The sequence below is a fragment of the Coffea arabica genome, chromosome 10c (genome assembly GCF_036785885.1).
Source record: "Coffea arabica cultivar ET-39 chromosome 10c, Coffea Arabica ET-39 HiFi, whole genome shotgun sequence".
NCBI classification, from domain to species: domain Eukaryota; kingdom Viridiplantae; phylum Streptophyta; class Magnoliopsida; order Gentianales; family Rubiaceae; genus Coffea; species Coffea arabica.
The window spans coordinates 12,437,257-12,461,336 of record NC_092329.1 but is presented as its reverse complement, the minus strand read 5'-3'; the positions used below and the strand labels follow the sequence as shown (position 1 = coordinate 12,461,336).

The 24,080-nt window shown below is 36.4% G+C and overlaps 2 protein-coding genes across 3 annotated transcripts in view; both read left to right on the top strand.

The window, feature by feature from the left end:
• The first annotated feature begins 7,680 nt into the window (after positions 1-7,680).
• Positions 7,681-9,082, top strand: LOC113713911 (uncharacterized). Its single transcript, XM_027237717.2, has 4 exons — positions 7,681-8,220; positions 8,308-8,361; positions 8,464-8,539; positions 8,721-9,082. Exons 1-4 carry the CDS (start codon positions 7,681-7,683, stop codon positions 9,080-9,082), a joined length of 1,032 nt encoding a protein of 343 aa, XP_027093518.2.
• A 2,730-nt stretch (positions 9,083-11,812) lies between these two features.
• Positions 11,813-24,080, top strand: part of LOC113714749 (phosphatidylinositol-3-phosphatase SAC1-like) — a 30,164-nt gene continuing 17,896 nt past the window's right edge. Inside the window, exons 1-10 of one of the 2 annotated variants that reach the window (XM_027238802.2) lie at positions 11,813-12,269; positions 12,738-12,942; positions 13,047-13,212; positions 18,836-19,058; positions 19,846-19,922; positions 21,315-21,347; positions 22,477-22,664; positions 22,855-22,952; positions 23,507-23,640; positions 23,719-23,853. In XM_027238802.2, coding sequence (XP_027094603.1) covers positions 12,132-12,269; positions 12,738-12,942; positions 13,047-13,212; positions 18,836-19,058; positions 19,846-19,922; positions 21,315-21,347; positions 22,477-22,664; positions 22,855-22,952; positions 23,507-23,640; positions 23,719-23,853 — 1,397 coding nt within the window. In that variant the 5' untranslated portion in view covers positions 11,813-12,131. The remainder of the gene's footprint in view (positions 12,270-12,737; positions 12,943-13,046; positions 13,213-18,835; positions 19,059-19,845; positions 19,923-21,314; positions 21,348-22,476; positions 22,665-22,854; positions 22,953-23,506; positions 23,641-23,718; positions 23,854-24,080) is intronic. The other variant, XM_027238803.2, reaches the window with a different exon arrangement.

The window sequence follows — 24,080 nt, the reverse complement described above, 5'->3', positions numbered from 1 at the left end:
ACATTAAACCATACACACCACTAGTACCAGCAATTAAACCCTAAAGAAGGATTTAAAGAAACTACTAATTATAACCGTCACAACAAATATATACGTCTTATTAGTCAACTTACATCAAGTATTAGGGCAAAATCAACTATTCTACAAACCTAAAATCACCTATACTATACACCTTTTCGAGCGATTCCCGCGTCGGCCCTTGCTAAAGAAAACAAATGGAATGGGGTAAGTTAGATGCTTAGTAAGTAATCGGGGTAAAAACGCAAAATCACATCCAAATAAACATGCAAACCAAAATATTTCACATCAATAAACAGAATTGTAACATCACAATAGTAGGATACAAGTGGTTTCAAAACCAGTCCAATTCCCTGAGATTGAACACCTGTTAACACTCCGTCAACCAAAATACTCATGGTCCGTAGACTCCACTTACTTTTCCCCCGCTTACCTTATCAACCCCCACTGGCCAGTCATTAGCACACAGTAGCTCGAGCAAAAGCAAAATCACTTTGCTTTAACAAAAAACAAAATTCCAAAATTAGCAAAGAATTGACTTTGACCAACCCCGATCGGTTCGAATAGTCCATCTACCCTTGGAACCGGATTGGAACCAAATCCTGAGATATCCAATCTCTCAACAAAGGATACCTCTCAACAAAGTACTCATCAAAATACTCAAGTCATGTAATCACCCCAACAGCACACAGTACAAGGGGTGATACTCAACATAAAGCATGTATTCTCACATATTAAATCAAGAACAGAGAATGGGTTTAGATCGAGTGAGATAAAATACACTCTCGTCTAAGTACCCATTTAACATATACAAAGCACTTTGACAATTTATTACATAAACAAACCCAATTACTCACTCAAAATAACTAGCACGTAAATCAAGACAATTTATACGGGTCCACCGACTAAGTTCAGGCCGTCACTGCCTGTGATAAAAAATTATACTTAACTATTAGTCAAACAACCATTATAATGAAAATAAGGATTAAAATGGCCAAAACGACAAAAAGGGCAAAGAAATGCATGCGCTCGCGCGGGGAAATGAAAACGGTGCGCACGACAGAAAACGGTATGAAAATAGGTTGCACGGTTTCGACCATAATTGGAGCTGTGGTTATCGGATAAAGGTGTACTAGGTAGTGTTTCAAAGCTAAGACAAAGAGTTACAACTTTTATGAAGACAAGTCAACCCAATTCACAGTTAATTTAGGTCGAATTTGCAGATTACAAAACCAAAATTTCATTGTCAGTTTGGTTGTTAGCACTACATTCAAATGGCAATAACTCAAGTCACAAAAGTCCGATTGAGGTGTTTTTAGATGCGTTGGAAAGCTGAAACATAGAACTAAAATTTTTGTTTTTTGACCAAATACTGATTTGATACGGATCAAAGTGAAAAATGAAGCCAAAGTTACAGGTTTGACAAACCTTGTTTTATTTCCGATTTCCCACTCAACCTAACTTGTACCAACAGTTTCGCACTCAACCTAACTTGTACCAATAGCACACTAAATACACCAAATCAAGAAAACACATCATAAATCAACATCTAAGCTACCATTAAAGCAATACCAAGCTAAGGTCTTCAATCACAACCCAAGTAAAATGCTGAAATTACCAAACCAAAGCTGAAAACTTCCACGACAAGCGGACATACACCAATTAACATTCTTTCCACTTGTAACATTTCATATACCTATTTAGCCAAACTAAGCACTCAATAATTAACTCAAATCCCTAACTCAAGGCTGAAATTTTCTGAACAAGAGCTAAATTTTTCGCTACAAGCGGAAATTCACCAAATTTACAACAATTTCGCAACACAAGCTACAACTACATCATTAACACAAGATTACATATAAATTCATCAACCAAAACCCTAATTCAAACCCTTCTTGCTGGCTAAATTTTATATGCTACAAAACTAACAATTTTTAACCATAATTCACTTCCATAAACTAAGCATAAGTATTACTACAACATGAACACCAAGAACAACCATCCATTCCAACAACCAAAGCTGAAAATTACACTATAAAACTGGAATTTACTATAACCACCACTAAAATCATGAAATCTATTTAAACAAGCCATAACTTTCACTTGTAAACCAATAAATAACATAACCATGAACTAATATCAACTTTACCTAGAATTGGAGAAGCACAACAACCCCTAAGAAGCTTGAACCACCAAAACACTCCACTCCAAGATAGCAATCCACCTTCCTAAGCAACTTCTATGGATTATTTAGTGAATCTATCGGTTAATTTACAAGATTGAGCAAGAAATCAAGAAACCAAAGTTGAAACTTTTCTCTTGTTCCTCCCATAGAGCTCTCGGCCCTCTCTCTCTCTTTTTCCTCTTAATTTTTGGCTTTGTTTTTTTTTTCTTTCATTTACTTTTTCCTCTTAACTTAGATATTTAAGCCAAAATCAAAGGATACGTTTTCTCTACCAATCAAATTTGAGCTTAGGAAGATCCTAGAAGCTTTAAGATTACTAGTAAATTTACTTTGCTAACCCTCACACTATGGCCCCAACAATTTCTAATCTTTGCAATTAACTCCATAGATTACCAATTTCATGTAATCCAACAAGTTTAATTACACCTCATTAATTTACTAACCACCCAACCGTTATAATTACCTATCATAAAGCATGTATTGTAATACATAAACTCAATTAAATAACAATCTTCTGGTCACAAGTAAAACTAGGATTTTGATTAAAATTTAAAGTGTCTAGTCTTTAAAAAAACAATGGGTGTGTTTGGATCAATTGTTTTTGGAAGAAACTGTGGTTGTAGTCAAAATACACCTTTTGGTCAACCAGTTGTTTTTTAAATGCTACAGTCCCGCGCCTGTTATACGGTACCGTTTAGGAGCATTAATTGTTAAGATGAGTTTTTGACTAAAAGCCGAACTCCTTCCTATTTCTCCTCTTTATTTCTTCTGCTAAACTATATCGAGCAGAAGCGGATACCTCTACACTTTCCATCCTCTAAACAGCATCAAGTGTTGAGTTAGCCTGTCCCTCCACAATTTGCAGCTTATCTTCAGCAAAACAGCCACGATTTGTAGCTGACATCATAGTGCACAGATAGCAGGGGAGAGGCGGCAGGGCCACTAACACACACGAAGAAGCTTGGTGCAGAGCTTTTTTCCCTTATTTCGAAGTCGCAGCTACTGAGTCTCATCGCTACTGCTCAGCTGTTGATCCGCCGAGGTGAGTTTGTACTGTTTAGGTCATTGGGGCCTTAATTCGTACGAATTAAGGCTACAGTAATTAGTTTATGTGGTTGCCATTTAATCAACGGCTCTGAAAATTTGGTAGGGATAGTTTATAGTCCAGACAGAGGATCAATTTCACTGATGTTGCTTTGCCTTGTTTGGACTGGAATTCATGCTTCTAGTACCTTGCTTGTAATTGTGCGGCTTCAATTTTTCAAAATTAGTAAGTTTTGGTTCGCCACCTCAACTGCGCAACTCACAATTTCAGTTTCACCATTTTTTTGCTATTGTACTCTTCCCCACATGTGTCCACAGTATGAGGCAATTAATTGTTCGTAAGAGGGAGAGGGTACACAGTGGCACCACATTAGCCGATGATATTGCTTGGCTGCTTCATTTAGTTCGGTTAGGAAAGGCGATTTTTTTTTGCTAAGCTCATGGTATACGTGTACTCTGTTAATTGCACTTTAATATTGATACTATTTTGTGGATTAGATATTTGATGGAGTCATCTAGTGCTCTTGTTGCCGCTGAAATTGATCATTTGCTCTGCCAGATATGTGTTTAGGTAGGGTGTTGTTGCTACGTATAACCTGTATAGAGGGAAAAATTAATCTGCTTTTTGTGTGAGGCTGTTTTGGTCCTGTGTATGTGATTTTCAGCATATTATAATCTAAAATGAACTTTGATATGTTAGTGGAAGTTTTAGCTTCGAACATGAAATTGCATGATATTTCGTTAACAGTTTATGCACTTGGTCTGCTAATAGCATTTTAGTGGTACCTTGTACATATTTTTAGGATTGTGATGCCTCTTGTGACTCAGAGTACTTCGAAGGGTAAGAAGCAACTATTGTGACAATTAATTATGTCAAATCTTGATCCGGAACTACTGCAGTTCTCGGCTTTTTAACATCGTTATTTACAGCTTTGCAAACGACTAGGGGATTTAACATTTGTTCACCTAATTCAGCTACGGGAGAAAACGATTTGCGTCTTTGTATAACAAACTACTTCAAGGTGAGTTAGAACTTACTAGGGGAAACATTCTCTATATAAGTGTCCCAATATTCCCTTAGAATGTGTCTAATTTCCCATGTTTAAGTCCACCCTAAGCGTTTTTTCTGGTTTTGACTTTTCTAAAGAAAACAAAGATGCCCAAACCAAAAGCAAATAAGGAACGTAACACTTTCAAGCCGGAGATAAAAACTGCCATTGCCCATGAGCTTGTGAACATGCATAGGAATGAGGAAATATCATCACAGATCATCGGGAGCCATGTTATCCCTCAGATTACTAGGATGCTCACTCAGAATTTCGGGGTTTCGTTCCCCCGGGACAGTATTTGTTCAAAGTACTATGCGTTTCAGCAGCTAACTAGACTTTACATTTCGTTCAAGAAGCGTGGCACTGGTATGAGTTGGGACTCAACAAACTACACCTTCATGATGGATGATGAGCGATGGAGTCATCTAGTTCAGGTATAATACTTTTCCTGTTATGTTTACATATTTTCTTTATAAGCTGTCTATAGAATTTTGCAAGTTTTTTCCACATTATTAATTGTATATTAAGCTATCCACATTATTAATTGTATATATTATTCTTCTGTAGGTGAACTCGGGGTACAAAAGGTTTTATAACCGCTCTTGTCTAGTCTTCCATTTGCTTGAAGAAATCTTCATGAATCAGGGGGCCAGTGGGGATTTCAGCTCCGACTTTGTGGCATCTCCCGTCAATTCGGCTAACGAATTGGAAATGGAACATGCTGCAAGACATGGTAGTGGTAAGGGGGTTGTCGATGTCGATTCATCAGATGAAGGAGATGCCGTTCATGTGACCCGGAAAGGGAAAGAGAAGGTGAAGAAGGGCAAAGGAAAGCGCAAATCAGGGGACATGTCAACTGAATCTTTCTTTGCGCCATCCTCCCCCCAATTCTAGAAGTACGTCCGGATTTTAGATAGCATCGAGACACGATTGAACGGTAAAAGGAGCTCTGGGATGACCAGTTCGGTCTCTTCTCCCCGCTAAGAGTAAAAAGCCCCGGTTGATGAAGAGGAGGAGCTACAGGCTGCCTTGGCCAACTTGAGCGGTCTTCATTTGGACCCAACTGTGCGCTTCAAGATGGCCGATCTGCTAAGGAATCGTGCGGAGCGTCTCATTTGGTTCTTATGCGTGAATGACGAAGACCGCCTTGCCTTCGTTAGACATCGGGGCTTCCTTCGCCCCGTTTAGCACCTCATTCTGTCCAGCCAGTGACTATTGCGGCAACCTTCTACCTTTTTTCCGCATGCCTTAAAATTTCAACTGCTCATTTGGACCCTTGTAGTTCGAGTTGACATTGGACTTTGTTATTCATTTCTGTACTGTACCGCGAGCCTTAGTTTTTTTTATGTGAGGTGAAGTTGAGGATATTTCTGATAATTAATTTGTGTGTGCTTATAAATATTGGTTGAATGAGTTTATTTACATTATTTGTTAGGAAATAGTGCAAAGATTTTGATTTTGTGTGACAGGAGTTGCCTCTACATTTTTTTGTGAGTTGATGTTGAAATTTGTTCGTTTATTTTTGAACAATTGGATTTGGTTCAGGTTATTATTTTTTTCTGTATATTCAAGGAATGTCTGCTAATTTACCTTATGTGTGCTTCTGAATATTGGTTCAAGTAGTTTACTATATATTATTTGTTAGGAAATAGTGCACTGGCGTATATATTGTTCGGCCATGTTACCAAATTAATTTTATTGGCAGCAGTTAATATTGGACAGCGTCTCATTTATGTTCTCACATGATTTGAACCGGGGCCAGTTATTATTTTTTCCTTCATATTCAGGCAATGTCTACTAATTTATTTGTTGCCTAAGGTTATAAAGACTGGTTGATGCTGTTTACTAAATATTACTTTTTAGGAAATGGTGCAATGGCTATTATTTTGTGTAGTTGGAGTTGCCATATTAATTTTTGGGTGAGGTGATATTGGACTTTGTTATTTATTTATTTTCTCATATAAATGGACCTGGGCCAGTTAATATTTTTTCGTTCATGTACAGGGAATGTCTTTGTTCAATTATTTGTGTGGGCTTATAAATATTGGTTGAAGTAGTTTACAAACAATTAATTGTTGGGAAAAAGTGCAATGGCTATTATTTTGTGTAGTTGGAGTTGCTTTTTTGAACAAGGTGATATTGGTATTAATTATTCACTTATTTTCTCAAATAAGTGGACCCGGGCCAGTTAATATTTTTTCCTTTATGTACCTGGCTTATGTCTGCTAATTTATTTGTCCTAAGATTATAAATATTGGTTGAAGTAGTTTACTATATATTGCTATTGTTAGTAAAAAGTGCAATGGCTATTTTGTGTAGTTGGAGTTGCCATATTAATTTTTTTGTGAGGTGATATTGGACTTTGTTCAGTTATTTTCTCAAAAGGTAACTGGACCCGGGCCTGTTATTTGGAATTTTTTTTACCTGGGAGTGTCTGCTAATTTATTTGTGTTGAGATTAAAAATTTGCTAGAAGTAGTTTACTAACAATTAATTATTGAGAAAAAGGGCAATGGCTATTATTTTGTGTTTGACTGGAGTTGCCATATTAATTTTGTGCAGTTGGATTTATTTGGACCTTACCTGGCTTATTTTTTTCTTAATATATTTGGGAATATTTATTTGTAATGATTAGTGAGTATTTATAGTAATTGATTGAACTTATTTACTATACTGGTTAGGATATTTACTTATTTCACTTGTGAGTGTTTTTTATAATTGGATGAACTTATTTAATTTGTATTATAATTGGTTGAACTTAAATTGAGAGAAATTTCACCTGTTTATGGCACAGGGTTGAACTAATTTTTTTCTTTATATGGAGGATACTTTTCCTGAATTAATTTGTTAGGGATTTCACCAATGATTATATTGGTTTCCGTGGAGGTTTCCTGTCTCATGTTGTTGTGAGTTAACATATGCGGGATTATGTGCTTATTTCCCGGTTATGTACTCCGGATAGACTTTTTTTTGGTATATAGAGGATATTTCAGTAATTTCTTTGTGTGCGTTTATAAATATTGGTTGGACGTTTTTTCTATATACAAATTGCTTGGGATGTGTGCCAACCAGTTAATATTTTCCGTGGAGGCGCCTTTAAATCTACCAGTCTACTGTCATTTCGGCGATCATTAGCAGTATTGACTGTAGACAAAAGTTCAATTTTAGTTGTATAAGCTGTTTGAACTTGTGCTGAATTAAATAAGACAGGTCATGTTTTTCGCTATTGCTTACTTGTTCACGTATGGCGCTGTTGCTAACTTTTTGTGCTAATTTTTTTAAATATGCGTTTTGATATTCTTAAGTTATTGTTTACCTATTTTGGTGCTTAATGTACTTTAATCACTTGGCCAGTTGCAGAGTTCAAAGTTGTTGACCAAGGAGCATGGACAACCAGTGGCACATTCAAGGAGCTTTACTGGATGACGAGCTGGATGATGAGGAGCTCGACAATGTCCTTATGTACGTCGTATTATTGGGTTTCATATTCTTTTTTCAAGATATAAATCAGCAAGTCCCCAGAAGAAGAAGAGTACGAGATAGTGCGTTCTCGGGGGGGGGGGATTATGTGCTTGACCTAATAAACGGACATGAAGACCGAATTATTGAGAATATGCGCTTAGATGTTCCTCAATTCCTTCTGCTGTGTAATTTATTGGTTGATCGGGGTTACTGGTATGCATATCCTTCTCAAAGAGTGGGAGTACATGAATCCGTTGCTTTAATCCTAATGTGCCTGAGCCATGATGAGAGGCACCGTGTGCTAGCCGAGCAATTCCAGCATTCAACGGAGACGATTGATCGACACGTTCGTCATGTCTTACGAGCTTTGGTTCGGTTAGGTCGTGATCTCGTTAGGCCAAGAAACGTCGATGACACTCATCCAAGGATTTTGAACAATACTTTGCTCATGCTGTGGTTCCGGGTATGTGTGTCATTTTTATTCAGATGCACTTTAAGTTGGATTCTTATGTGCTTTGGAATTTTTTTTAAAACCATCGAACTTCTATAGGATTGTGTAGGAGCCTTAGATGGGACCCACATATCCGCTTGGTGCAGAGCAGAGGTAAGAGAGAGGTTCAGAAATCGGCATGGCGACTTATCCCAGAATGTACTTGCTGCCTGCGATCATGATATGTGGTTTGTCTTTGTTCGGGTCGGTTGAGAGGGTAGTGCTCATGATGCCCGAATTCTCCAAGAAACCTTGCTTGATCCGGGCTCGGGATTTCCAATGCCACCACAAGGTATTTTAATTGACACCACATTTTTTAATATGTCCGGCTAATAAATACTTTTATAATACAAGACAGTAGGAAATAGTCTCAAATTTCTTTGACCGTTTTTTGCATTTGTTTCCATATAAATAAGTAGGGGCCTTACATGAATTCTATGTTGTTAAATGAACAAAAAAATATTATGCGGTAGATGCTGCCTACAGAAATATGCCGGGGTTTATGACACCGTTTAGGGGTGTACGGGGCACGCATCATGAGCGAGCAGCTAAAGCTCTGTTCAGTAGGTGCCATGCATTAATTAGAAATATTATTGAGCGCGCATTTGGAGTTCTTAAGAAGCATTTTCCAATACTCAAAGGGCCAATGCAGAACTACTTGATAGCAACGCAAAATAATATTGTGCTTGCATGTTGTGCTTTGCACAATTTTTTGCGTGATTATGTGCCGAATGACGAGTATTTCAATAAAGAAGCGGCAAATGAAGCCTTTGCAGATGCACACATAGTAGGGAAACAAGTGCAGATGGGTCAACCTATCGATATGTCGCAGTAGGGTGTAGATAACTGGAATGAAAATCGGCGAGCAATGGCGGTGCACATGTATTGGAATGCTAATAATTAGACTCGAGTGCTTGGCATAGAATCGACAGGTCCAAATTGGCAGCAGTTTGTACTTTTTATTTGGTTCACGTTCGTTGTGAATGAACGATTACTTTTAATTTGGCTACAGTTAATGTATTATTGCTTGAACAGGATTTGCAATTCTGTATTATATTTGCTGACTAGTACTTTGCTCTGCAACCTCAGTAAGTATTCAATTGACCGGTTTAGTTCATGTGTTTGTGAATGGATGCGTACAAATAAGTCATGAACGAGTTAAATTCTCGGCACATTTTTTACAAGGGTTACGGTCAACCTTTGGCATTTTTCCCAATTGCGGGAGGGGACATTTTTTAGTTGTCCAACATTTGTAATGACCTGAAGGTATTGGCCAATTGCACATTTGGACCCTTCAAATAATTTATGTGTAGTTGTTTTTCAAAAACAGTTCAATCCAAAAGCATATATGTTTTTTAAAAAAATAGGAGTTTTCAAAAACAATAATCCAAATGACAATGAGTGTTTTTAAAAAACTGCTATAGTAAAATTTTTCAAAAACACCCCAAAAAATAGGCAATCCAAATGGAGCCAATGTTTTTAAAACAAAACCAAAATAAATAAATCGTAATATCTTTTTTTTAAGAGGGAAAAAACATTATCCTAAAATTCGGTGTATCACATTTTTTTCCCTTAAAAAAAATTCCTTTAGTCCACATTGCCAATGCCACCGGATGAGAAACCGCTAAATATCGGTAAAATGACTCCGCTGGCATGTTTTTGTGAGTTTGGTGACTTTTTGGGCCACAAAAAAAGTTTGATGATCAAAGGGTGCCATTTTCAATAGTTTAGTGACCTTTTGAGCCATTTACTCTTTTTTTTTTTTTTTTATCAAATTGAACTTTAGCCAAGTTCAAGTAATTTGAACTTTTACATGTATATTTCACTTATATGTTAACCGAGTCAAGGATGAACCAAACTTGAAAGTTTATGAAGCACAAATTGCTATTCAAGTTTGGTTTGATTAACTAACAAACGAAATTCAAACGATTGCTCACCGAGCCAAACTCAATTCGAATATCGAATTGTTTAGTTTATCTTTTAACCTTAGTATCATTAACACATCGATCCAATAATGGCACACTTATGTTCAGATCGTGTTAAAAGTCCTAATTTCAAATCTTATTTGATTCACTAGGAGGGAGTGCCCGCGCATCGCGCGGGTGTTTGGTGCCTGTAGGAAACGAGATTTTTTTTGTTAAACAGACAATAGTACATTATGAGAAGAAATAAAATTTAGTACGAAAAGATAAACGATATAATCAATCAATTCACACAGAGTTATAATAAAACCGTGTCAAATTGAAGGTCGTTGAAAATGCAGAAAGGCAGAGCAACACATAAAGCTAACCTTATTCCAGAATCCTCACTGAGAGCTCTTTCTTACTGTTGCTCCAAACCTATAAGATTTAAGAGTCGCTAATTGTAAGTACGAAGAATACATCGACAAAATTAAGGGAGGAACTGAAAAATTGGGAGGGTGAAATCTAATCTCACGCTGAACCACCAGGAGTAGCTAGGATTGAAAAGCATTTTAAGCTAATTAGTATGAAGTCAGGTAGAATTATCCTAATTTTAGAATGTAAACAGGGAGAAACTGATAATCAATCATTTAGGCATTAACATACCAACGGTTCAGCAATTGAATTGGGTGTAATTAATGACGAAATAATAGGTAATTTCAGAGTTGAGTTCGAATGGAAGAGAAAATGATGAGGCAAATCATTGTAGACAAAGGCAAAAAGGGAAAACTTAACTCCTGAAACTGAAAGGGGATAAATTAACCAACGTTTGTGGCTTATAAATGCAGATTATAAATGATAGAGAAATGGGTTCTTACCATTGATAGAGAAATCGTTGGCACATTTCCTAAATCCGATTGTCATTCGAACGTTTCAGACAAAGCAATATCTCAAACGGTTATCTGCGGCTGAAAAGGGGAATTATTGGTAGTTAAGGGATATTCCGGTAATTACACCAACATACAAACATATATGGGTTGTACAAAATGCAAAAACGGTTGCACACTAATTACACATTCCATCAATACCCAAATGGCTCATCAATGACAACTTAAAATGTATTAAATTGGGTCATTTCAGTAAATATATCCAAATACATGCTTCCTTAAGTTGTACCTAAAGTTTTTAAACTAATACACAATATTTCACATTTCCAAAAAGCTCCCACCTATACGGTTGAAATTCAACCTATTTTTTGACCAAAACTCAATCTTATATAGTATAAGAATAAGAATATTACTGTTGTTATTTGAAATTGCCACACTTGGAAAAACTTAGTAATAAACATATTAATAGTTAGAAAGTATTGATTTCTGTTAATTAATTTTCTTGTATGGTCCAACCTTGGAGTCACAACTCATACTAGTCTTCATATTATCTGTGCAACTTTTCAAGTTTGTAAGAAACGAAACCTCCAACTATCCTTCGCTCAAAATTAAGAACCTATACACAAAAATCTAGACAATTTTCACATATTATATAAAAGAGCAAATGTGCAAAAATTAAGGATCAAGTGCCCTCAATTAGAAATGGTCCGAAATTCTAGCAACCAATTCGGCAATTCTCAAATATGCCCTTCATTATTTCAGTTACGTTACGTTATCATGTCCTCATTTTCTTGCCTTTCCAAACCGCCTAAGTTCCAACCCCGTTTGTCCAAATTTCCCCTCTTTCATTTCATCCCAATTCCCACCAAAAATAAATAAAAATAAAAGCCCCACTCAAAATTAATTTCCTCACTCCACCACTCCCTCCAACAAATGTCTTAAATTTTTTTGTATCATATAATATGCACAGTCGATTAAGTACGATTTGTTTAGCATTGAAAAAGAATTTGCATTCTTTTCTCTATTAGAGAAATCAGAATTTGGGGAAGATTTTTTGGAGTTTTTATTTTTGGTGGCTGAATTGGTGGTATCATCAATGGCGAAGTCTGAGAATTCCAAAAACCCGGGCCAAAATCCCCCGAAAATTCATCCGATCACCGCTAATAACGACCTTGAAATCGACCCCTCCAGTTCTTACTCACTCGAGAAGTTTCGCCTCTATGAAACCCGAGCTGTAAGTATTAAAAAAAATAGAATTGCATTGAATTCTGCATTTCTAGGGTTTTGCTTTTGTTTTAAGCTAGTTTAATTGCTGCTTTATAGTTAGTTCAATTGGAATGTTAAATTTTTATTCAGGTTTATTGGAATTTTCATTTTTTAATTTTTTTTCTTTTCGTTTTTTGGTACTTCGACTTATTGAAGCATGCTGCGTGATCAAATGAAAAACCTCAGTTTGTTTTAATTTTAACTTCCATTGCATGGCAAGTGATGAGATTAAGAATAATAAAATTCCCATAATTAGTGTTTCTTTTACTGGGATTTTAATGTTGATTTTTATCATGTTCCAATCTTTTGTTGTTATTGAACATCAATATCAATTACAAATTCTAAAGCTTCCATTTTGTACTAATGTTTTCCCGAAAGTTTATGCTGAAGGACTTTTTGTTAGGAAATTTCATGAGTTCTTAATCAACCTTTGCAGAGGTTTTATTTGATTGGAAGTGATAAGAACAAGAGGTTTTTCCGGGTTCTGAAGATCGACAGAATGGAGCCCTCTGATCTCAATATCAGCGAAGACCCTGTTGTGTACACATCGCAGGAAGTTAAAAACTTGCTGCAGCGGATAGCTGAGGGCAACCGAGCAACTGGCGGATTGACTTTTGTGGCCAAAGTTTATGGCATTGCTGGTTAGTCTGCAAAAATCCTCAATTACAATTGGAAACTTTGGTGCAGCTTATGACCAATGAGTTTTTGACTGTTATTTTGGTGGTCATTGATAATGGTTTTTCAGGTTGTATAAAGTTCCTGGAGTCATATTACTTGGTCTTGGTGACAAAGCGGCGACAGATTGGTTGCATATGTGGTCATGCAATATACAGTATTGATGAGAGCCAAATTATAAGCATTCCACATTCTACAGTTCAGACTGATATTGCTCATTCTAAAACTGAGCTGCGGTAACTTTTCCTTTTTTCTTTGTAGTTGGACTAACAAATTCTGGATAACCCTGTTGCTTCGTGAACTTTTAAACATTATGCTGCTTGTCTCTTGTTTTAATTAAATTTTAGGGATTTAATTTTTATCTTGGAGCTGCATAGTCAAGAATCCTGTTATTTTTCAAGTTAAATTGTTTAATGGACTAAAAAAATGTATAAATGCTGTTAACATGCCTTTTTTGTTCTTGTGGTTGGATGCTTACATGTGCATGTATAATCATCCTTTGTGGTAGAGGAGTGTCAATGGAGGCATCATTTTGTGCTTTATTAGTTTGAAGCTGCATTCAGACATTGATCAGTTTAGGAAAGACTGGTTACACTAAAGTTATGTTTGAAGATGTGATCAAGTATGTAGAGGTCAAGATTGTACTGGTATCAGAAAATCATCTTTAGTATCTTGAATTTTCTCAGTAAGATCTGTATTGATGTGAGTCAAAGAAAGTAGCAACTTTGAGGTTAGATATTAAGTGTTACTACTTTTACAGCTATTAAGTAGCAACTTTTGTTCCTGTGTCTGCTCTGCAGCTTAAAGCTTCTACTTTGCAGTCTGTGCTTTGAGGTCAGATATTAAGTGTTACTTTTGTTTCTGCAGTTTTGTCACAATGTGACTTCATTCTGATATCTGCAGAAAGGAGTTATTAATTATGCTGAAAGTATGTTTTTCATATATTTCATTGATCTATTACAGACTATATACAGCTGTGTTCTTAGACTAATTACAGCAGCTATCTTAGACTAATTACAGCTAATTCCTACCAACTCTCCCCCTCAAGTTGGGGCATAGATATCACAAATGCCCAACTTGGATAGAGATGCATTGAATAAGCTACTAGTAACAGCATGAGTCATAATATCAGCCAACTGATATGAACTTCTAGTATAGGGAATTTCAATTGTCCCGGAATCAAGATTATCTTTGATGTAGTTCCTATCAATTTCAACATGCTTTGTCCGATCATGTTGAATAGGATTATTTGCAATCTTAATGGCTGCCATATTATCACAAAATAATACCATAGAACCTTTTGGACCAAACCCAATCTCCTTTAAGAGAATTTTCAGCCAAGAGAGTTCTGTGATAGCATGATGCATAGCTCTATATTCGGCCTCTGCACTAGATAATGAAACCACGTTCTGTTTTTTACTTTTCCAAGACACCAAGTTGCCTCCAACAAAAGCCAAATATCTAGAAGTTGATTTTCTATCCAACTTGCTACCAGCAAAATCAGAGTCTGTATATCCAACCACATCAAAATGTTCGTGTTTGGAGAATAAGACACCTTTTCCTGGAGCTGATTTCAAGTAAGCCAAGATTCGATTAACAGCATTCATGTGTTGATCACTTGGATTGTGCATAAACTGGCTAACAACACTGACTGCATATGCTAAATCTGGCCTGGTATGAGTTAAATAGATTAGTCTACCCACGATCCTTTGATATCTTTCCTTGTTTGTTGGAATCTGATCAGAAAAGAAGGCTAGGCCATGATTCACTTCAATCGGAGTATCTATTGGCTCACAAGCAGACATACCAGTTTCAGGTAGGAGTTCCAATGTATACTTCCTTTGGGAAAGGAAGAGTCCTTGCTTGGACCGTGATACTTCAATGCCAAGAAAATATTTAACAGTCCCCAAATCTTTGATCTCAAATTTTTTGGCTAAGTAGCTTCGAAGGTTCTCAATTTCTTCTTTGTTATTACCTGTTACAATCATATCATCAACATAGACAAGAAGCACGGTAATATCATTGTAGTTATGTTTATAGAACAGCGCGTGATCTGCTGAAGCTTGCTTGAATCCATACTCCTCCATGGCATGACTCAATCTTCCAAACCATGCCCTTGGTGATTGTTTTAATCCATACAATGCCTTTTTCAGTCTGCACACCTTTCCTTCTTCTAGTGTAAACCCCTGAGGAGGATCCATGAAAACTTCCTCAGTCAACTCACCATGAAGAAAGGCATTCTTCACATCAAATTGTCGTAGAGGCCAGTCTAAATTAACTGCCAGTGACAATATGACACAAACAGTGTTCATCTTGGCAACCGGTGCAAATGTCTCTTGATAGTCAATACCATATGTTTGAGTGTAGCCTTTTGCAACCAGTCTAGCTTTATATCTTTCAACTGTCCCATCAGACTTGTATTTGACACTGAATACCCATTTACACCCTACGGTCTTCTTTCCCATTGGTAACTCAACCATTTCCCAAGTAGAATTCTTTTGGAGAGCCATCATTTCTTCTACCATTGCATCTTTCCACTTAGGACCATCAAGGGCTTCCTGAAAATGACTAGGAACATATACAGAAGACAACTGAAGAGCAAATGTCAAGTTAGCCTTAGACAAACGGTGATAGGATATAAAATCAGAAATTGGATAAGAAACATTGGAAGCTTTTGAAAAACCAAGTCTATCAGGTTCTTTTCGTTCACGAAGAGGATATCTTCTATTCTGATCAATATTAGGATATGAGTCAAGACTTTCAGAAGAAGTACATACCTTAGTGTCAATCTTGGAAGATTCATTCGATAGCATGGTAGTATCATCAAGGGAGGTATTATCATTAAGGGAGGTACAAGAATCAGGAGGCATAACAGTGATATCTTTTGTTCTCCTAGAATATCCTTTCTCAAAGAGATGAGCTGGTCTCTCACTATTAGTTTCAATTTTATTTTCTTGACCATCATCTAAAACTAAGGATTCCCCATTTTCCTTTGCATTCTCTATACCTGAGATCCATATCCTTTTTTCTCCTAGCCATTGTTTTTCCTCTTCTCTACTTTTAATCTCCCCCTGAAGAGGAACCGCAGACATATGTCCAGAAAAATAAGACTCATTTTCACAAAATTGAACATCCATAGACACATAGTAGGTTCTTGTAGGAGGATGAAAACATTTATATCCCTTTTGTGAATTAGAATAGCCAAGGAAAACACATTTGATAGCACGAGGATCAAGTTTATCTCTATGATGAGAATGAACATGAACATAAATAACCTTAGCGGGCATTCGATTAATGAGGAAAACAGCAGCCATAATAGCTTCAGCCCAAAAATGTTTTGGAACATGCATAGTAAAACATAAGGCTCGTGCTGCTTCAAGAACGTGACGATTTTTCCGTTCTGCTGTGCCATTCTGCTGGGGTGTGTAAACACAAGTGGTTTGATGAAGAATGCCATGTTGTATCATAAAATCAGCAAGAGATCGATTCACAAATTCACGACCATTATCGGAATGAAAAACCTTAATTCTAGTGATGAATTGAGTAAGAATCATGTTATAAAACTGAGGAATAATATGACAAACATCACTCTTAGATTTCATCAAATATACCTAACTGACTCTAGTACAGTCATCAATAAAAGATACAACATATTTATGTCCTGAAGTAGAAGTAGTTGAGAAAGGACCCCACACATCAGTATAAACACATGAAAAAGGAGTGGCACTTTTATTAAAACTAACTTTGAAAGGAACACGATGGTTTTTTGCATAAACACATTGTTCACATCTTAAGCTAGAAGTTGAAATATTGAAAAATAACTTAGGAAATATATGCTTTAAATAAGAAAAAGATGGATGTCCTAGTCGACGATGCCAAAGGATTATTCTTTCTATGTCTGATGTCCCACTTTTTGTTTGAAAACCTCGAGTAGATATTGTTATGCCTCGATTGTCTTCCCAGTAATATAAACCATCCCTCTCCTTACCAATGCCAATCGTCATCTTCGTAAGATTGTCCTGAAAAGCACAATGAGTAGAGTGAAAAATGACAGAACAGTTAAGATGCTTTGTTATTTTACTAATGGAGAGGAGATTATTTGAGAGTTTAGGTGCAAGTAAAACAGAGGACATAGAAAACTTTGGTGAAAGAGACACATTTCCAGCGCCTATGATTGGCATAAAATTTCCATTAGCAACCTGTACAGACTTCACAGGTGGAGATGTAAGAGAGTCAATGATAGAAGAGTTACTAGTCATGTGATCAGTAGCCCCTGAGTCAATAATCCAAGTGCTAGGACGAGCAGAAATAACGGACAAACCAAAAATACCTTCTTGAGAAGATGCCTGAGACACATGAGACACAGAAGATGGAGTAGTGTCTATGGCAGCAACATTTTGAGCAACAGTATTATGAATAAATTTTTTATTTTTCCTCTCAGCTTGCTTAAGTTTATACCATTCTGGATAGCCATGCTTCTTCCAACAAACATCAATTGTATGTGTATTCTTATTGCAGTAGGTGCAAAATCGAGACTGAGAGGTTGTAGAATTTCCATTAATGGCAATAGGAGTGCTCTTTTGAACAGTTAGAGCTGAAGCCTCAAAGTGTGATTCTGCTCCCATGGCAACTTGTCTTTGTAGTTCTCTACAAACCATGGAGTAGACTTCTTCTAACCTTGGTAAAGGAGAAGTACCTAGAACACGGCTGCAAACTTGATCTAACTTGTTATCAAGCCCAACAAGAAAAATATAAACTCGATCTTCGGCAATACGATTTCTATATTTTTCAATATCAGCAGCACATGTCATGTCATTGGGCCGTTGATAATCGAGCTCCATAAATGTTGAGTTTAATTCGTTGTAATATTCTGCTAGAGGCCGACCATCTTGTTGTAAATGAAAAGTCTTCTTCATTAGTTCATAAACTTCAGAGGAATCTGATATATCAAGGTAACTTCTTTTTACAGCATCCCAAACTTCCTTTGCTGTGCCGCATTGTACAAAGTGAGATATCAGATTATCACTCATTGAATTAATAAGCCAAGATTTGACAAGAGAATCTTCAGCTTCCCATTCATCATAACTTGAATCATCTACTGCTGGTGCAGCCTTTTTTCCATTAATATAGCCCATTTTTTTTCTTCCAGCAATATGCATCTCCAAAATCTTGGACCAAACTCGATAATTAGTGCCATCCAATTTAATGTGGATGGAAGAAGAAGCATCTTGTATGGTTAGAGTGGAGAGATTCTTGCTGTTAGGAGATTCAACATCAGGTTTGGTTGACATATTGTGATGTGATTAGTGTTTTAGAGAAGAAATTTCAGCAGTGTGGGCTATTGAAAGAATGGCTGGAATTTTCAGAGAAGAGGAGAGCAAGGAAAAACCCCAATGCTCTGATACCAAGTTATTAATTATGCTGAAAGTATGTTTTTCATATATTTCATTGATCTATTTATACAAGTAACTAGGTTAAATGGTCAGCCATGTACAGCTGTATATAGTCTGTAATTACAGACTATATACAGCTGTGTTCTTAGACTAATTACAGCAGCTATCTTTAGACTAATTACAGCTAATTCCTACCAACTAAAGGCAGAAAGGATGATTTGAAAATTTTCTAAATTAATGTGGATTCTTTCACGCGATGCTCGGATAGACGCTTTTGATTTCTTGATCTTTCCCGCTAGCTCATGCTCATTCAGCTTCCTTTTGTGCAAGTTGTGTCCATATTTAGTTCCTGATGCTGCGTTTTTTCTCCTATTTGTTGAAAAATGACCTAAAGTTGTTCCTTTGTATTGATTTTTATTTCTTTGAACGTATTTTTTGTAATTGACAGCATTAGCTTAATTTGCAGGTACAAGAAGCTATTGTCCAGTGTTGATTTGACCAAAGATTTTTTCTATAGTTACACATATCCAGTAATGCACAGTTTGCAGCATAATGTATTGTCAACTTGTGAAGAAGGTATTCCATATGAAGACATGTTTGTATGGAATGCTTTTCTAACACAGGCAATTCGATCAAGATGCAACAATACTATGTGGACAATCGCTCTGGTCCATGGGCATTTTAAGCAGGTATTGATATTTTACAGATTTATTGATTCGCTTATGGCTGTATTCATTTCTTTGTTGTATGCATACTGGTGTTGAGTCTTTGCATGAGTTTCATGTAACACCTGGGGGCTGAGATTGAAGTTATGATAGATGCTGTATGTTTGAATTTTTACTTGACTCCTGCACTCAACAATTTGCATTTTATATGTGATACGTGTCAGCATGCACAATCATGTGATCATCCATCGTAAGATCACATCTAATACTACAAGTTGGCAACGCACCGTTTATGCCTATGAGACATCATTGCACAACAATTCATTAGTCAAGACATGTTCACAGCATTGTGTGTCTGTGCTTATGTAATTCGTTGGAATTTCATTTCAGGTTTGCATCTTAAGTCCTGTATCAGCTATCATTTTTTTTTCTTTGATCCTTTATCGCATATTTGAGTACATTAGTTTCCACCATTATACCACTGTTGCTATCTTGGTGTCCTGTCAATTATTATTCTTCCAATGCTGATTAATTTGTCTCATTAGCTTCGACATTGTTTTGCAAAACTTTTTCCTTAATTTTATGCTACCTATAAAGAGAAACAGGATATGTGCTTAGTGTCCGCATGCATTCATGCACCCAATTTTCAGCCCCTGCAATCCTGTCTCTCTTGTTTTTCTTTTTTTTTTTTTCTTTCCCTTTCTTAATTAACTAATTTTTATTTCTTTGTTATAATATTGAGGCTTGTCTATATTGTCAAACATCACTTATGGAGCCTTTTGGTCACTTCCACTGTGTCTGATCATTGCAGATCAGGTTGGCAATTTTTGGAAGGGACTTCAGTGTTTCTCTTGTTTCTAGACGTTCCCGACACTTTGCTGGAACTCGGTATGGCCTAATTGAGTTTTTGACTTTTGTGAGTTTTGAAATCTTATGGATAAGACAGAATGGGGTGAAATGTTAATAAGATTGAGGAGAATAGCCTGAGAATAAACTCTGCAAGAAGAGTCTGAAGTTGGGTTTGAGCTTTGGTGTTTAAGGTTTTATTCTTCATCTTGTCCCGTCCATCATTAATTGGATTTTGAAGGAGATTTGCTGGTAATTCAGTTCAAATTTACTAAAGATTCATGTACTCAACCAGGTTGTATGTCACTACATAAACTTTTAGGTGCATGAAGATGTTTAATTTCCATTTACCACATTATGTGCTTGTTGCTATCTTAATCACCAGAAGCTTATGAACAAAGGAAATATAGCCTTTTTTGTTCTTATTGCTCATTATTTTGGGTGCTTGGTACTCTCTTTCATTAGGCTTACTAAACAAAAAAATCATAAACTGCAGTTGTAACATCTGGTCTGGTTCTTTTTCTTGCTTCACTTTTGTTAGATGCATCCCTTTATGGGTTCTGATTAAGACAGACAGTTTTCATGTGTTGACAGTTTCCTATGCGGATTCTTTTAGGTACCTATATATAGCCCAGTGGTCAAGGCCTTTATTGCTTGTCATTTAACAATGGTTTGATTATCACCATCTTCATTCCTCTCCCCTGCTAAAAATGTTCTTTGTAGACAAATATGCTTCAGGCACGCGTGTACATGTACATATGTGTATGTTCTGCAGTTAATAGGAGGCAACTTGTGTCATGTCTTTAGTGCCTTGGCATCATATTCGCAACTGTTGAATGATAAAGCATGTTTACTCCTTGCTGACGTGCCTGTTTCTCTGCTTGTGTCCGCAAGGCAACATTCAGGACTTGTATTGTCCTATAGGTGAACACTATGCATGTCCTATTCAATTTTCTTCATATTGATAGAAGTACTTAATGCAGTATAAGTTACCTGTTTTCCTATGTCCTCATAATGTGCTCTCTGTTAGATTATGCTGGTGGACGTGTATACTTAGGGCTTTTTTTTGGGTTTCCAAAAATTGTATTTTATGGTTTTTTAATCAATTTAGAGTGGGCAGTGGTTAGCTTGTGAACCCCTACTAGTCTAATTAGATATGGATGGAAGCTACATGCATGAAGCTAAAATAGTCCATGCTTAATGCATGCTTAAAGAGATACCTCATTGTCAGGATCAAAAGATATATAACTAGACATGATTAAGCACATATGCTGATGCACAAGAATATGGATAAAAAACATATATTAGCCTTATGTATTTGATTTTCTCATATATATTCTCTATGGACAATCTTGCATTCAATGTAGGTAACTTTTCCTTTCGTTATGCTGCATTTTCTTTTCTTTCATTTTGCCTTTTATGCGCTAAGTTCAGGGATGGACTGAAGGAGGAAGAACAACAACCCAGGTTAGTGTTCTTGCCCTTTGCTGCCACCTTGGGAATATAGTCCTTCCAAGAATTACTTCCCCCTTACATGAAGGAACTCAGACTAACAAACAAAGCAAATTAAAGAACTTAAGAGCCAGATGTTCTTTAACAATGGCTTTTTAGTATTTTTTGTACTATGTATATAATCTTATGATCCTTTTGATAATGCTTCTTAAGTACAGATTTCGCAAACAGTAGTATCTCTTCTAGATTATTGATTTAAACTCAAAAGTTTCACCTTAGTCCTCTCACTCGTGATTGTGTATGGTGCATGCCTTCTGTTGATGTTTTAAATTTTTATAGGTTGAAGGATTTTGACGTTTGTGTGCTATTTAATTTGTTGTACTGTTTGTGGTCCTTTTAGATGACTAATCATTGGAACTCTTGGTTATAATTATGTATGAAGATGATGAGTATTTGTTAGAGATCTGGTAGATTACTTGTTTGCCTCTATAAGGATTGATTTTATTAAGCAAGATTCAGCAGATGATGCTAGTTTGATAATATAACATGAACTTTTCTTGGGGTTATACGTGTCACAACCTCGTTGGGTGGCCTGTCATTTGAAGTTTCGTATTCTCTAAAAAGATCCACAAGGAACTCTCCAAGTTCTTCCAGTTGTGATAAGGATGAACTGTGATTTTCTGAAATGACAGATGCTACAATTCTTTCTTTTGTCCTTGTTATTTGTCATTGTAGTTAGAAAGTTCTGCAGTTAGCTGGTGACCTTGATTATTGCTCACTAAAGAATGATAAAAGAAATTACTTGTGCAGTTATCTGATAAATCAAACTTGAAAATAGCGTGAGATGATGATACAATAAATTGGAGCATTTTTTTGCAAAAGAATTCTTGTTTCATTATTTATTTTAATGCTTCCAATAGATTTTGATGCTCATATTGCTCATGCCCCATGCTTTGGTCTAGGTTTCATGACTTCCTAATTCCTAGTGGTGATGATTAATGCTGCACACTCATTTATATCACAGTAAATCTTATTATTTTTGGACTTAGAATATGAAATATTGCAAGATTTTATAATATTGCCAAAGAATGGGTAAATTTGCCTTTTAATGGCTTCAAACAGTCATTGGCTTTTATTGGTGCAGTTATTTAAAGAGGGGAGTCAATGATCATGGAAGAGTTGCAAATGATGTTGAAACTGAACAGATTGTCCTTGATGAGGAAGCTGGATCCTGCAAAGGAAAAATGAGTTCTGTTGTACAAATGAGGGGTTCTATTCCTCTTTTCTGGTCACAGGAAGCTTCAAGATTCAGTCCAAAACCTGATATAATCTGTAAGAAAACATGAGTCCTTTTGAAATCAATCATGTTGAATGGATATTCTGGTTCTACATGATTATTGAATGGATGATCTTATTCTACTCGATTGAGTTTTGATTAGTGCATTCCGCTATTTGTGTTTGTTAATTGTGCAATGGTCTATATGCTTTTAACTCACATGTTGCTCTTTTTGTATTGATCAAGTACAAAGATATGATCCTACCTATGAGGCAACAAAATTGCATTTTGAAGACCTGGAAAAGAGATATGGCAACCCAATTATTGTTCTCAATCTGATTAAGGTTCGTACCTTAACTAAATTTCAATTGTGGGTTGAACACATGTAAAATCCCTGTTATGCCCTTGTGATGCAAAATTTTTCCCTATGTGGCAATTGATTCTGGAACCTTTGCAAAAGTTAAATGTGTGTGTGTGTGTGTTTTTTTTTTTGGCCCTTTTTGGGGGGAGGGGGGTTTACGAGGGGGAAGGGACTAGGGAGGTTTGAGCCTTATAGGGAAGGAAGGCTTCAGCTTGAGAGTGGGACCAGGCATGTTATGGTAATCAGCTGAACTGGGATAGGGGACAATGAAGCTTTCAGTTCAGTAGTTTTATTTTATTTCATTTTTTAAAATGATGCAGATCTAACTTTTCGCTGCAAGCTTGTGTGAGTGCTCCTGGTTGAGAATATTGCCTCTGAGGAAAGAACTGGAAACTTGTCTTATAGAATTTGGTAGTTAAAAAATACTTTGTGATAAGCTCCAAAAGCTTTTTTCCTGAAATAGAAGAAAATGGTGCATCATATAACGGTATGCTACTTATGGTGTTGTTTTCTTATGGTTGGTTGTTAAAATAATAGACTGTTGAGAAAAGGCCACGAGAAATGATGCTAAGGCGTGAGTTCGCAAATGCGGTTGGATATCTAAACCAGATTCTACCAGAGGAGAATCATCTTAGGTTTATCCACTGGGACTTTCACAAGTTTTCAAAGAGGTAAGTATATACGGTTTGCATTGCCGTCTTTTTGGCCCTTTAATCTGTACTAATTATTGGCATGTTTCTGTTCTGAAGCAAGTCTGCCAATGTACTAGCAGTATTGGGTGGCGTGGCCAGTGAAGCACTTGATCTAACAGGGTTTTACTACAGTGGGAAGCCACAGGTTGTTAAACGTCGAGCTACCCAACTGAGCCGTACTAGCACTGCTAGGTAAAATTTTTCCCCCACAGTTGAAGTCTGAATTTTTGGTACCAATATCATACTTGCGGTTGGAATTTGTAATTCAACTCACTCTAGTTTCTCAATACCGGCTGTTTGTTCGTCCTCCATAATATTTTTCCAACTTACTTTATTTTGGTTTTATTACAGCAATTTTTTCAGCTATGTTGTTTGGCCTGTAGAACTGCCATTAGAAAGCTTTTGGTTCTGTTCTGACA